This window comes from Dama dama, chromosome 5, assembly GCF_033118175.1.
Source record: "Dama dama isolate Ldn47 chromosome 5, ASM3311817v1, whole genome shotgun sequence".
Taxonomy (NCBI): Eukaryota; Metazoa; Chordata; class Mammalia; order Artiodactyla; family Cervidae; genus Dama; species Dama dama.
This window is the reverse complement of record NC_083685.1, coordinates 116457022-116472691: the sequence shown is the minus strand read 5'-3', so window position 1 is coordinate 116472691 and position 15670 is coordinate 116457022. Positions and strand designations below refer to the sequence as shown.

General features: G+C 37.9%; 2 protein-coding genes across 2 annotated transcripts in view; one reads left to right on the top strand and one right to left on the bottom strand.

The window, feature by feature from the left end:
- The window catches only part of TLK2 (tousled like kinase 2), a 121691-nt gene that overhangs the window by 28260 nt on the left and 77761 nt on the right, over positions 1–15670 (bottom strand). The window contains exon 12 of the mRNA XM_061144310.1: positions 1346–1498. Within this exon, the coding sequence (XP_061000293.1) occupies positions 1346–1498 (153 nt within the window). The remainder of the gene's footprint in view (positions 1–1345; positions 1499–15670) is intronic.
- On the top strand, positions 2991–3530 carry LOC133056137 (small ribosomal subunit protein eS24-like). The gene has a single exon (XM_061141239.1). The coding sequence runs from the start codon at positions 3033–3035 to the stop codon at positions 3429–3431; it is 399 nt and encodes a 132-aa protein (XP_060997222.1). The 5' UTR covers positions 2991–3032; the 3' UTR covers positions 3432–3530.

Below are 15670 nucleotides of genomic sequence, written 5' to 3'. Positions count from 1 at the left end.
CATATTAGTCAATAAATTACATGGTATCATTAGCTCTCATTTGTAGCTACCATTAACCCCACAATGACAGCTTTAAAAAATTTCTCTTTCCCTTGAAAAACCAATGTGGCCACTAGGGAAATACTGATTATAATACCAATGAATGTTTCTAGGAAAAATATGTTTTATATTTCAAATATTCAAACATCTAATTCAGAAACTGACTTTATGGCTACCATCAATTCTGTAGAGATTTTCTACACATTTATAGATCTCTTCTTCCCTTTTAATTGGAAAGTCTCTTAAAGACAGCAGTGATGAGCATGAATAAGAAATTATTTAAATAGGTAAGTAATTTGTTGGTTTTATTTCCCATGCCAATTCTAACTGTTCAGCAGTCCTGCCTACTTGGCAAACTACAACCTGTGAGCCAGTCAGCTCGTAATCTGTTCTGGAGATAGCCACACCCATTCACTTACTGCTGCCTATGAATGCTTTCAAGCTATAACAGTAGAGTTGAGGAGTGGCAACAGAGACTCTCTAGTGTGCAAGCCTGAAGTGTCTACTATCTGGCCCAATGGAGAAAAAGTGTGCTGCTGCCTGTCCTAGCGGAAGATTCTCTTAGTGGTCAAGAATTCAAAAGTCAATTAGGGAAATTTGATATGGGGCGAGAGTGAAGAAAGAAGGCATCTGTACTCTGAATATTCTACTGCTCCTATTCATGGTAACTATGGAATACTTGTTGACTAGCAGTGAAAAAGATGACTACACTGCAACTGAAGATACTGGTGTTTTCCTTAGGTTCCCAGAACAGAAAAAAATAAATAAATAAATAAACAACAACTGGGAATGTCAAGATTTGGCTTACTGGAAAAATGTTCTTTTCCTAAAATAATACCTATTTTTTCTTAGGTTACATCTAAATTTGTGAGTGGTAACTAGTGTTCTTCAGACTACTAAATAGCATTCTTCACTTGTGCCTTCTTCAGTCTGAAATAGAGCCAGATAATTCCCTTAAGGTGATACCAACATACCACAACCTGGAAGCACACATAAGCAATTATATCATTTGAATACCTAATGACATCACATTTGTTTTAAGAGTGACCAAAAATCATGACATCAAGTTAAATGACATTTTTTTCTCCCTCTCATTTGAAACTTCTCATATAAAATTAGGACTAAGAAAATGAGTTAATTGTGTACAACTTTTATATGAGTTGAGCAATTCTATTAATGTAACTAAAAAGAAAGATTAAGCTCTAGAAATCTCCACAATTTATCACTTCTTCCAGTGGCACTCAACAGGAGGTTTGTATCTCAGGGGAGAATACGGTATCTCAGTTTGCATTAATAAAGAACATACGTTTCATTCTCAGCGCCGTTGGTCTTGCTTTTCCGCTGTTTCTGCTCATTGGTTGCTGGAGGGGCCTGTCCCATGGCAGGAGGTTTCCGCTTTGCTAACATTTTTCGTTGTCTTTCTATCTCTTCCCTCTGTGAATTTATCCTTTCCTGTTGCCTAGAGATACAAAAGATGTTGCACAGAGGAAGGTCAAAACTGTTTGAACGTGGCTAAGGAATAAACATAAAAATTCTTGTCACCTGCATATTTGATAGACTTCAGAAAAATAAACCTAAGTAGAGATTTGATTTTAACTTCAGGTTTGAAGAACCAAGTATCTGGTGATAGAGCTGTTTTTGGTAATGAACCTGTACTTTTAATATACTAATTACAATAATTCTCAGAGCAGAAAAGTGGGCAGGAAGAAACAATATCAAATTTCTATTGTGACCTAATTTTCCAACTCAAAAGGAAAAACTTTAATTGCTTTTTTTTCTTGACTGCTTTTTTTTTTTTCTTATTCCTTTTTAACAGTTAAGAAAACAAATCCTGGTAATGAACCCACTAAATAACTGTTTATGCAAAAAAAAAGGATTCCAAGTGCCTTTTTATTTTTTAATTGGATTATAGTTTCTTCAAAATCTATCTAAAAAGATACCAAATTTGAGGAATGTTAAACAAAGTAAGAAATGTTTTCCTTCTGAATCTATCATTTATTCTAATCAAGAGAGCCATTACCACTCCCAAGTCATTCCCAAACACTAATATGGTAGAAACCCAGACTAAGTTTTTTAAGAACAAGGATGAACATTTAGAGAAAGCAAAAAGAAGCCTTTCAATAAGTAAAAACTCCTCAGGAAATAGTACACAAAATGAATTAATAAAAGACATACAAAAGACTCAGGATATTTAACACCATTTCCTAAAAATGTCTAATTTTTAAAAATAAACTAGCTTATAAACTTGGAGAAGGAAATGGCAACCCACTCCAGTGTTCTTGCCTGGAGAATCCCAGGGACGGGGGAGCCTGTTGGGCTGCCGTCTATGGGGTCGCACAGAGTCGGACACGACTGAAGTGACTTAGCAGCTTATAAACTAAAAGTCAATACAAATATCAATGTAAGTACTCCAATTTCTCTCATGAATCCTGCTCCCTGACAGATACTAAGGTTTACAGACCAGGTATAAAAAAGCATACCAAGATTTGAGATTAACCACTTAACAGACTAAAATCTTTAAATCACTCATCATAGTTGACAGTCAGATGCTGGCTCCTGTCCTCTTCTCTTTCTACCATGCTTTTATAGCATTTCCTTTTCTTGATCCAAATTTCATTTTTGCAGAACAATAGAATCTAATTTTTTAAACCTATATTCTCAAATGAAATCTACTTGACCCTCTTCTCTCAACACCAGTTGTCAGTTTCTACACTATTTCCAGATTCAGGATACCTTTCTTAAAAGAATGGCAACCAGAAAAACAAGACTATACCCCAGAGCAGACCCCCGTAATACAACTCATGCTGCCATATCTAAAAGGGCAACCCTGTAAGTAAGCAAGCTTAATCAGAGTACTGCAAAGAAATATCCATTCTTTTGATAATACCATTTTCTTGGCTTCAAGATAAGCTGACTTAAAGATTAGATGTCAATTTATTTATTTTAAAATTTATGGCTTTTCCTCCCTGGCTGCTTGAAGATCAGCCGCCATCATGAACGACACAGTAACTATCCGGACTAGGAAGTTCATGACCAATCGACTGCTTCAGCGGAAACAAATGGTCATTGATGTTCTTCACCCTGGAAAGGCAACAGTACCTAAAATAGAAATTCGGGAAAAACTGGCCAAAATGTACAAGACCACACCAGATGTCATCTTTGTATTTGGATTCAGAACCCATTTTGGTGGTGGCAAGACAACTGGCTTCGGCATGATTTACAACTCCTTGGATTATGCGAAGAAGAATGAGCCCAAACATAGGCTTGCAAGACATGGCCTGTATGAGAAGAAAAAGACCTCAAGAAAACAGCGAAAAGAACGCAAGAACAGAATGAAGAAAGTCAGGGGGACTGCAAAGGCCAATGTTGGTGCTGGCAAAAAGAAGGAGTAAAGATTCTGCAGTGACTGTATCTGTGGTGCTTGTGCAGATTTTTCATGAAAGAATAAACTAAGACCTTTTCCATGAAAAAAATAAATAAATAAAATAAAATTTATGTATTTTAGTTGGAGGCTAATTACTTTACAATATTGTAGTGTTTTTTGCCATACATTGACATGAATCAGCCATGGGTTCACATGTGTTCCCCATCCTGAACCCCCCTCTCACCTCCCTCCCCACCCCAACCCTCTGGGTCATCCCAGTGCTCCAGCCCTGAGCACTTGTCTCACGCATCCAACCTGGACTGGCGATCTGTTTCACATATGATAATATACATGTTTCAAGGCTATTCTCTCAGATCATCCCACCTTCGCCTTCTCCCACAGAGTACAAAAGACTGTTCTATACATCTGTATCTCTTTTGCTGTCTTGCATATAGGGTTATTGTTAACATCTTTCTAAATTCCATATATGTGGAATATACTGTATTGGTGTTTTTCTTTCTGGCTTACTTCACTCTGTATGATAGGCTCCAGTTTCATCCACCTCATTAGAACTGATTCAAATGCATTCTTTTTAATGGCTGAGTAATATTCCATTACCAGTCCATCCTAAAGGAGATCAGTCCTGGGTGTTCACTGAAAGGACTGATGCTGAAGCTGAAACTCCGATACTTTGGCCACCTCATGCGAAGAGTTGACTCACTGGAAAAGACCCTGATGCTGGGAGGGATTGGGGGCAGGAAGAGAAGGGGAGGACAGAGGATGAGTTGGCTGGATGGCATCACCAACTCGATGGGCATGAGTTTGAGTGAACTCTGGGAGTTGGTGATGGACAGGGAGGCCTGGCGTGCTGCGATTCATGGGGTCGCAAAGAGTCAGACACGACTGAGTGACTGAACTGAACTGAACCGAATATTCCATTGTGTATACGTACCACAGCTTTCTTATCCATTCGTCTGCTGATGGACATCTAATTTTAATTCATAGAAATTTTAATTCAAGCATTGTCTGCTTGTGTAAAAAAATCTTTTAATTATTAGAGATATGACTTTCCCTCCAAAAATATATGTTTATGAATAATTCATGGCTTGAAAGAATTCTGGATTAGACACAGAATCCTTAGGTAAAATCACAATCTTCCTTCTCACTCAATGAATGTCCTTGAGGAAAACATGTATCTTCTCTGAATATGAGTTTCCCAGTCAAAAAAATTGGTAAAATATCTTTAAGCTCATTTCCAACCCTTCAGGGGCCATGAGTTCAAAGCACTCTGAACTCTCTGAAGGTAACCACACAATATAGAGTTTAATTATAATCCATAGTGTACCAGAGAGTACCACAACATTTTATCTACTGGAGACTAGCTGCTTTGGAAGGTTATTTTAACAAGTACCCTTATTAAATATAAATAAAACTTATTTCCTATTGTTTTCAGGGAGAATCTACACATTTGATTTCCAAATTCACAAAGAAAGGAGCCTCACAGCCATTATATACAAATCATAAACAAAGGGTACTCTGGTGCCAAAACACCATGGGACCATCTTCAACTGTACATCCTGAGAATAAGAGAGCTTGATTGGACATGAAAATTGATATACCAAAGATCAACTGTTGTATGTAATATGGATTGCTATATTAATTCTTGATGTTGTTGTAACTGTTTAGTCATTTATACTTATAAAAGTCATCTAAAGTAGTCTATTAGTGACATTTCACTTAGGTTTATTTTGGGAATATAAAGTCTGATTATGTCAAACTGTAACTTCTCTTAGAACAAGAATTGTGTCTTATTAACCCTTATATCTCCAACACATATGACAGTGTTATTTTTTTTTATTGAAGGATAATTGCTTCACAGAATTTTGTTGTTTTCTGTCAAACCTGAACATGAAATCAGCCATAAGTACATACATCCCTCCGTTCTGAACTTCTTGCCCATCTCCTGCCCCATCCCACCCCTCTGGATTGATACAGAGCCCCTGTTTGAGTTTCCTGGGCCATACAGCAAATTCCCATTGGCTATCTATTTTACACATGGTGATGTAAGTTTCCACGTTACTCTCTCCATTCATCTCACCCTCTCCTCCCCTCTCCCCATGTCTGTAAGTCTATTCTCTGTTTCTCCACTGCTGCCTGTACATAAACTCTTCAGTACCATTTTTCTACATTCTGTATATATGTGTTAGCATACGGTATTTCTCTTTCTCTTTCTGACTTCCTTCACTCTGTATAATAGGTTCTAGGTTCATCCACCTCATCAGAACTGACTCAAAGGCGTTCCTTTTTATGGCTGAGCAATGTTCTATTGTGAATATGTACCACAACTTCTTTACCCATTCATCTATTGATGGACATCTAGGTTGCTTCAGTATTCTAGCTATTGTAAACAGTGCTGCAATGAACAATGGGATACATGTGTCTTTTTCAATTTCGGTTTCCTCAGGGTATATGCCTAGGAGTGGGACTGCTGGATCATGTGGTGGTTTTATTCCTAGTTTATTAAGAAATCTCCATACCGTCTTCCATAGTGGCTGTATCAATTTATATTCCCACTAACAGTGCAAGAATGTTCCCTTTTCTCCATACCGTCTCCAGCATTTACTGTTTGTAGACTTTTGGATTATTTTTTGTTTGTAGCCTTTCCGACCGGTGTGAGGTGATATCTCATTGTAGTTTTGATTTGCATTTCTCAAATGAGTGACGTGAGAATCTTTTCATGTGTTTGTTAGCCATCTGTATGCATTCTTTGGAGAAAAGTCTGTTTAGGTGTCTCTTCTGCTTTTTGATTGGGTTGTTTGTTTTTCTGGCTTTGAGTGATATGAGCTGTTTGTATATTTTGGAAATTAATTCTTTGTCATTTGTTTCATTTGCTATTATTTTCTCCCATTCTGAGGGTTGTCTTTTTACCTGGCTTATAATGAGGTCCCACTTGTTTACTTTTGTTTTTATTTCCATTACTCTAGGAGGTGGGTCATAGAGGATCTTGCTTTGATTTATGACATCATGTGTTCTGCCTGTTTTCCTTTAAGAGTTTTACAGTTTCTGGTCTTACATTTAGGTTTTTGATCCGTTTTGAGTTTATCGTTGTGCATGGTTTTAGGAAGTGCGTTCTAATTTCATTCTTTTACATGTAGCTGTCGAGTTTTCCCAGTATCATTCATTGAAGACGCTGTCTTTGTCCCATTGTATATTCTTGCCTCCTTTGTCAAAAATAAGGTACCCATAGGTGCATGGGTTTATTTCTGGGCTTTCTATCTTGCTCCATTGGTCTATATTTCTGTTTTTGTGCCAGTACCATACTGTCTTGATGACTGTAGCTTTGTAGTATACTCTGAAGTCAGGAAGTTTGATTCCTCCAGCTCCCTTCTTCTTTCTCAAGAGTGTTTTGGCTATTTGGGGTCTTTTGTGCTTCCATGTGAATTGTGAAATTTTTTGTTCCAGTTCTGTAAAAAATTCCATTGGTAATTTGATAGGGATCGCACAGAATCTGTAGACTGCATTTGATAGTATAGTAATTTTTACAATGTTGATAATTACTACCCTGGAACATGGAATATCTCTCCATCTGTTTATGTCATCTTTGATTTCTTTCATTAGTGTTGTATAACTTTCTGTGTAGAGTTCTTTTGTCTCCTTAGGTAAGTTTATTGCTAGATATTTAATTCTTTTTGTTGCAATGGTGAATGGGATTGATTCCTTAATTTCTCTTTCTGATTTTTCATTGTTAGTATACAGAAAGGCAAGTGATTTCTGTATATCAATTTTGTATCCTGCAACTTGGCTAAATTCTTTAGGGTTTTCTACATACAGTATCATGTCATCTATAAATGATGAGAGCTTTACTTCTTTTCCGATCTGGATTCCTTTTATTTCTTTTTCTTCTGACTGTTGTATCCAGGACTTCCAGAACTATGTTGAATAACAGTGGTGAAAGTGGGCACCCCTGTCTTGTTCCTGATCTTAGGGGGAATGCTTTCAGTTTTTAACCATTGAGAATAATGTTTGCTCTAGGTTTATCATATATGGCCTTTACTATGCTGAGGTAGTTTCCTTCTATGCCCATTCTTTGAAGAGCTTTGATCATTAATGGATGCTGAATTTTGTCAAAGGCTTTTTCTGCATCTATTCAGATGATCATATGGTTTTTATCTTTCAATTTGTTAATATGGTGTATCACATTGATTGATTTGCATATATTGAAGAATCCTTGCATCCCTGGAATAAACCAAACTTGGTCATGGTGTATGAACTGTGTGATGTGCTGAATTCTGTTTGCTAGAATTTTGTTAAGGACTTTTGCATCTATGTTCATCAATGATAGTGGCCTATAGTTTTCTTTTTTTGTGTTGTCTTTGTTTGGTTTTGGTATCAGGGTGATGGTGGTCGCGTAGAATGACTTTGGAAGTGTTCCTTCCTCTGCAATTTTTTGAAAGAGTTTTAGAAGGATAGGCATTAGCTCTTCTCTAAATGTTTGATAGAATTCTCCTGTGGAGCCATCTGGTCCTGGCCTTTTGTGTTTTGGGAAATTTTTGATCAGAGCTTCAATTTCAGTGCTTTTAATTGTGTTGTTCTTAATTTCTATTTCTTCCTGGTTCAGTCTTGGAAGATTGAACTTTTCTAAGAATCTGTCCATTTCTTCCAGGTTATTCACTTTATTTCCATATAGTTGTTCAAATAGTCTCTTATAATCCTTTGTGTTTCTGCATTGTCTGTTTTAACTTCTCCTTTTTCATTTCTAATTTTGTTGATTTGATTCTTCTCTCTTTTTTTCTTGATGAGTCTGGCTAAAGGCTTGTCAATTTTATCTTCTCAAAGAACCAGCTATTAGTTTTATTAATCTTTACTATTGTTTCTTTCATTTCTTTTTCATTTATTTCTGCTTGGATCTTTATGATTTCCTTCCTTCTACTAATTTTGGTGGGTTTTTTTTTTGTTGTTGTTGTTGTTCTTTTTCCAGTTGATTTAGGTGTAAACTTAGGTTGTCTATTTGATGTTTTTCTTGTTTCTTAAGGTAGGACTGTATTGCTATAAACTTCCCTCTTGGAACTGCTTTTCCTGCATCCCGTACGTTTTGAGTTGTCATATTTTCATTGTCATTTGTTTCTAGATATTTTTTGATTTCCCTTTTGATTTCTTCAGTAATCTGCTGGCCATTTAGAAATGTGTTGTTTAATCTCCATGTATTTCTGTTTCTTAAAGTGTTTTTCTTGTAATTGAGATCTAATCTCATAGCGCTGCATTCGGAGAAGATACTTGATTTCAATTTTCTTAAATTTACTGAGATTTGATTTGTGACCCAAGATGTGGTCTATCCTGGAGAATGTTTCATGTGCACTTGAGAAGAAGGTGTATTCTTCTGCATTTGGATGGAACATCCTGAAGATATCAGTGAGATCCATCTCATCTAATGTATCATTTAAGACTTGTTTCCTCATTAATTTTCTGTTTTAATGAACTGTCCATTGGTGTGAGTGGGGTGTTAAAGTCTCCGACAATTATTATTACTGTCAATTTCTCCTTTTATGTCTGCTAGTGTTTGTCTTATGTATTGAGGTGCTCCTATGTTGGGTGCATAGATATTCACAATTGTTATGTCTTCCTCCTGGATTGATCCCTTGATCTTTATGTAGTGTCCTTCCTTATCTCTTGTAATCTTCTTTAAGGTCTATTTTGTCTGAAAGGAGGATTGCTACTCCAGCTTTCTTTTGCTTCCCATTTGCATGGAATATATTTTTCCACCTGTCACTTTCAGTCTCTGTGTCTTTAGACACATATAGTGGGTTTCTTGTAGACAGCATAGATATGGGTCTTGTTTTTGTGGCCATAGAGCCAACCTGTGTCTTTTGGTTGGAGCATTTAATTCATTTACATTTAAAATAATTATTGATATATACGTTCCTATTGCCATTTTCTTAATTATTTGGCATTGATTTTCTCAATCTTTTTTCTTTTCTTCTATTTCTTGACCATATAAGTCCCTTCAGCATTTGTTGAAAAGCTGGTTTGATGGTACTGAATTCTCTTAACTTTTGCTTGTCTGAAATGCTTTTTATTTCTCCATCAATTTTGAATGAGATCCTTGCCAGGTGCAGTAATCTTGGTTGTAGATTTTTCCCTTTTGGTACTTTAAATATATCCTGCCATCCCCTTCCGGCCTGCAGTTTCTGCTGAAAGATCAGCTGTTAAGCATATGGGGTCTCCCTTGTATTTTACTTGTTGCTTCTCTGTTGCTGCTTTTAATATTGTGTTTACTCTTGTTACTTTGATTAGTATGTGTCTTTGCATGTTTCTCCTTGGGTTTATCCTGTGTGGGACTCTTTGTGTCTCTTGGACTTGAGTGACTATTTCCTTTTCCATGTTGGGGAAATTTTCAACTATAATCTCTTCAAAAATTTTCTCATACCCTTTCTTTTTTCCTTCTTCTGGGACCCCTATAACTCAAATGTTGGTGGTTTGATATTGTCCCAGAGGGCTCTGAGACTATCCTCAGTTCTTTTCATTCTTTTTACTTTATTCTGCTCTTCAAAAGCTATTTCCACCATTTTATCTTCCAACTCACTGATTTGTTCTTCTGCTTCAGATAGTCTGCTATTGGTTCCATCTAGAGTATTTTTAATTTCAGTAATAGTGTTGTTTGTCTCTGTATGTTTATTCTTTAATTTTTCTAGGTCTCTTTAAATTGATTCTTACATTTTCTCCATTTTGTTTTCAAGGTTTTTGAACATCTTTACTATCACTATTCTGAATTCTCTTTCACGTAGTTTGCCTGTTTCCTCTTCATTTATTTGGACTTCTGTGTTTCTAGTTTGTTCCTTCATTTGTGTAGTATTTCTCTGCCTTTTCTTTCTTTCTTTTTTTTTTAAACTTATTGTGTTTGAGGTCTCCTTTTCCCCAGGTTTCAATGTTGAATTCTTTCTTCCTTTTGGGTTCTGCCCTCCTAAGGTTGTTCCAGTGGTTTGTGTAAGCTTCTTAAAGGGTGAGATTTGTGCTGAGTTTTTGTTTGTTTGTTTTTCTTCTGACTGGCAAGGCTGAGGGAAGTGGTAATCCTGTCTGCTGGTGATCTGGTCTGTACTCAGGTCTTTATTCAGGTGGTTTCCTTTGTGTGAGTTCTCACTACCTAATACTCCCTAGGGTTAGTTCTCAGGTAGTCCAGGGTCTTGGAGTCAGTGCTCCCACTCCAAAGGCTCAGAGCTTGATCTCTGGTTAGGAATGAAGATTCCACAAGTAGTTTGTTATGGCATTAAGTGAGATTAAAACAAATATCCAAAATGAGAAACTAAAGATGAACCCCAGACAGATGGCAGTTACAAAATCAGGCAAATAATAATTAAAATATTGGAATATACATATACACCCACGAGCCAAGTCAAAACAGTCCAACAAAAATAAAGTACAGTAGATTGACTCAGCAAACAAAGGAAATAAAAAATCATATTTATCAGTTAATAACAAAAATAACTAAAGCACAAACTGGAAAACAAAATTAAAGCAAGGTGCCAAGTGGGGAATAAAGCAATGAAAACAAAACAAATATGTTGAGAGGAAAGGGAAGAAAGAAAAGAAAGAATAGATATGCGAAGTTAAATAGAGGTAGATAAAGAAGATTTATATATAGTAAAGATTAACTGCAAGGGGAAAAGAACAGTTGAAAAGGCAAACAAAGGAATAAATGTAGAAAAAATATATAACAGTTTTTAAAAAATTAAAAATTAAAACTATAAAAAAGAGAAAAGAAAAAAGGAAAAAAAAACAGGAAGAAGAAATTTAAAAAAAAGGAAAACTCCATAGAACTGCAAAAGCCCAATGTAGAGGCAGAGGTTTATAATAACAATAAAAATGTGACCAAGGAACCTCAAAAGCTTAATTAGATTTCCTAGTGCCAATAAAATCAACAACTATAAAGGAGGGGGGTAAAAAAAGGAAACAAAAAGAAAAAAAAATCTAAAAGAATCTATAGAACAAATCAAAAGAATAATAAATATTTTTCTTGAGTCACTGCTGTCAGGGTCCTTTCCCTCACTGGGAGTCACAGTCCACCTCACCTCCCTAGGATGCCCTCCAAAGCTGTGCTGATCTCTGGACCTGTTGTGGGGGCAGCTCAGATTCTAATCTGGTGCTACTCTTGGGTGTTTTTGTTTCCAATGTCCACAGCTATCAGAGCTAGTGTGTTTTCTTTTGTGGGAGCTCTCAATGACCTTTTATATATTCCATAGACAGAGTCTGCCTAGTTGATTACGTGGATTTAATCTGCAGCTTGCTTATACAGCTGGTAGGAAGGTTTGGGGTCTTCTTCCTTAGCCGCACTGCCCCTGGGTTTCACTGTGGTTTTATTTCCACTTCTGCATGTGGGTCATCCACTGGGGTTTGCCCCAAGGCTGCCCTGGAGGACTTGGGTTTGCCTCTGTGAGGGCCAGGTGTGGAGGTGGTGCAGCTGCTTGGGTCACAGGGGTTCTGGCAGCACCAGGTACTCAGGGGAGTTGGTGGCTAGGGCAGCAGGAAACGTAGTGCTCTAGAAGGGTGTGGCAACCAGCATTGGCCAATATGCTCCAGTATTCTTGCCTGAAGAACCCCACCATCCTGCCAGAGAAGACTGGCAGGCCACAGTCTAGAGGGTCGCAAAGCGTCAGACATGACCAAAGTGACCCTGCGCGCATAGACGCAAGATTTTTTTTGCTTGTGGTAGCTCTGCTACCACAGTGAAAGTTAAGCGTGAAGGTGGTGCAGCTGCTTGGCTTGCACCTAATGGTGCAAAGTGTGCAGAGACATGGACTACCTCCACCCCAGGAGTTATGGCCCTATCAGTCTGCTTTTGAGCCTCTTGTAGCTGGTGGTCAGAAGGTCTCTTTGGCCAGTCTTTCTCCGTAGCTCTGCCGGTTTAGGCACTAAGAGGGCTCCCTTGCCTGGGGTCCTTCTCTGCTGTTCAGTGCATCAGGCACAGGGAGGGACTGCCTGGTTGGGGTCCTACTCTGTAGATCAGCACGTCAGCCCCTTAAAGGGGCACCCTGGGTGGGGTCCAGGTCTGTAGTTCAGTGCGTCAGGGTTTGACGGGCCAGCCTATTGTTCAGCTGCTGATGCTGGCATGTGGGGAGAGAGGCTATGGTGATGGCTCCATCCACTACTCATGACTCAAGAGCATCACCTTGCTTCCATGGCTGCATGGCTTTCCCCCATAGGCATTTCCCACCACAATCTCCTCCCCCACATCCCTTCAAATCTGTCTCTCCACAGTCAACAGCAGCCCCCGCCCTGGAATTGCTCCACAACCCCTAAACTCCAGCTCCCGGCTGCTGTGCCTTCCAGGGGACCCAGGTCCCTGTCCGGGATATGGCTGTGGCAAGGACTGTCTGATTCTCATTCCATTTATGCTGCTACAGATCAGCTGTTTCACTCTCAGCCATAAATATTTCTCCTCTGACTCAGACAACTGCCCCAATGTGGGGATCAGACTCCTGCTTCAGTTCCCCCACCAGCCGAGGGCAGGTCCAGTCCCACTAACACTTGTTTCTCCCCCTAGTTCCTTGGTCCTACTGAGTTTTACGTGGTTCTATATATTCTTTTCCTCTGCTCAGGCCCTCCTGTCTGCTCCCAGCTGGTGTTCTGCATGCACTTCTGTGTCTGAAGGTGTATTCCTGATGTATCTGTGGAGACAGATGTACTCCACGTCCACCTACTCCTCTGCCATCTTGTTCTCTTCACAGTGCCTTTTATAGACCTGACTGTTAAATGTTTCTTCCATTTCATCAATTTTAGGGAATGCTCACCCTTTACCACCCACAGAAAGAATATTTCTACTATCTTTTACAAAAGTAATGATGACCCGATAAATTTATCTCACTCAAATCTAAGTAACTCTAAAAAGTCATTATTGAGACTTTCCTGGTAACCTAGTGGCTAAGACTCCGAGCTCCCAATGCAGGGGGCCTGGGTTCAATCCCTGGTCAAGGAACTACAATAGATTCCACATGCCACAATGAAGAACCAGTGCAGCCAAATAAACAGCAAGCCATTATTTGTCAGTTATAATAACAAGACCATCAGTCTTAGGTACCATTATCAGTTGAACTGTGCCACCCAAAAAGACATGTTAAAGTGCTAATCCCCAGTACCTCAGATTATAACCTTTGGAAATAGGGTCACTGAAGATTTAATTAGTTAAAATAAGGTCATACTGGAGTAGGGTAGGCCCCTAACCCAATTTGACTGGTGTCCTCCTGAGAAAAGAAGACACGCAGGTGAACACCATGTGAAACCAGAGGCAGAGTGAGCTATGCTGCTGCAAGCCACTGAACACTAAACAAGGATCCTCCCTAGAGGCCACAGAAGGAGCAGCCCTGCCAACACCTTGATTTAAGGTTTCTGACTTCCTAAACTGTGAGAGAACTAAATTTATGTTGTTTTAAACCACCCAGTTTATGGTATTTAGTGATGGTAGCCCTGGGAAATGATTATGAAAGTGAAAGTGTTAGTTGCTCAGTCCTGTTCAACTCTTCGCTACCCCATGGACTGCAGTCCGCCAGGGTCCTCTGTCCATGGAATTCTCCATGGAAGAACACTGGAGTGGGAAGCCATTACCTTCTCCAGAGAATCGAACCCAAGTCTCCTGCATTGCAGGCAGATTCTTTACCTTCTGAGCCACCAGGGAAGCCCAGGAAATGATTCCATGTACCCTCCATAGCAAAACTGTATCATAACTAGAACAGGCGTTAAAAAAACAAATAAATGCACATTATTTGCAGATATTATTTTGACCAAAGTAATTTTAGTGGTGATCTACAGATAGTTCCTGAATATTCCAGGTAAGAATTTTTAAAGAGTCCCAGGATTTCATGTTCTGTGTCTACTGGAAACTGGTATATACCACCCAAGGGAGAACTGATACTTATATAATCAACAGAGTTGTCTCTCTAAATATCATGATATCACTTATATGTGGAATTTTTTAAAAAAATGATACAAATGAACTTATTTACAAAACAGAAATAGACTCATAGACATAGAAAACAAACTTATGGCTAGCAAACGGGAAGGATAGGGGGGATAAATTTGGAATTTGAGGTTAACAGATACACACTACTATATATAAAATAGATAAACAACAAGAACCTACAGTATAGCACTGGGAATTATAGTAAATATCTTGCAATAATCCACAATGGAAAAGAATCTGAAAACAAATGCATATATATATATCTATAACTGAATCACTTTGCTGTACATCTATAATACTGTAAATCAACTATACTTCAGTAGAAAAATTAAAACAAAAAAGGCTTTATCACTTATTATGGGTCATATGCCAAGAATCAGATGGTTCACATGAAATCACTTTAAAATGGAATTCTGTAATTCTTTATACACCAGAATATATTCACGGACTAGGACAATGATGCTGTAAAATTTCATTTACTCCCTCTGATGATCCACATCTTAAACAGCCACAGTTTTGTATACAGGTCAAATCCCTGTATTTGCTTTAATGTTGTTTATGTCAATATAAAGAAAACCTTAATAATAATTTTTTTTACTGCCTTGCCATTGACTATTTGAGACTTTAAGACTTGTTTAAATAAAAAAGTTACATACTGAATAACAACAGTATTTATTTTAACTAACTTCTCAGAACTATAAAATATGTTACTTTTTCAACAGGTTCAAAAATACCTTTTAGAAAAACTTACTAACCTGGTCAAAAATCATTACAAATTTGTTATGATCTTTTTTATTAGACAACAAATCTGTTTTAGGATCTTAATAAAGATCACTCAAAATAGAGCCGAGGTACAAACTGAGAACAAAAGAACTGTGTTGAAGCTCCTGTTCAGACTACATTTGATCGCTTGATTAAATTTTTAATGTCAAGAGGTTTGCTCTTTCTATAAAAACTAGTACTGCAACCTGGTGTTCAGGTACCTTACCCACCAAATTATGTGTCATGGAGCTTCTTATACACAGATAATTATCATTTGTAAGGATATCAACTACAGCCTTCTACAACTAAAGAACTTCAATTCTGCATTAAAATTAAGAAAGGAAATTGGTTTATTAAAGCACAACTTTATAAGATATTATTAAAATACCTAAAATTAATAGATATCAGCCAGGGGACTTTCCTGGTGGTCCAGTGGTTAAGACTCAGCACTTTCACTGCCGAGGTTCAGTTCTTAGTCAGGGAACTAAGATCCCACAAGCTGTGCAGTGTGGCCAAAAAACTAACAAGCAAATAAAAAAGCTATCAGCCAGAAACAG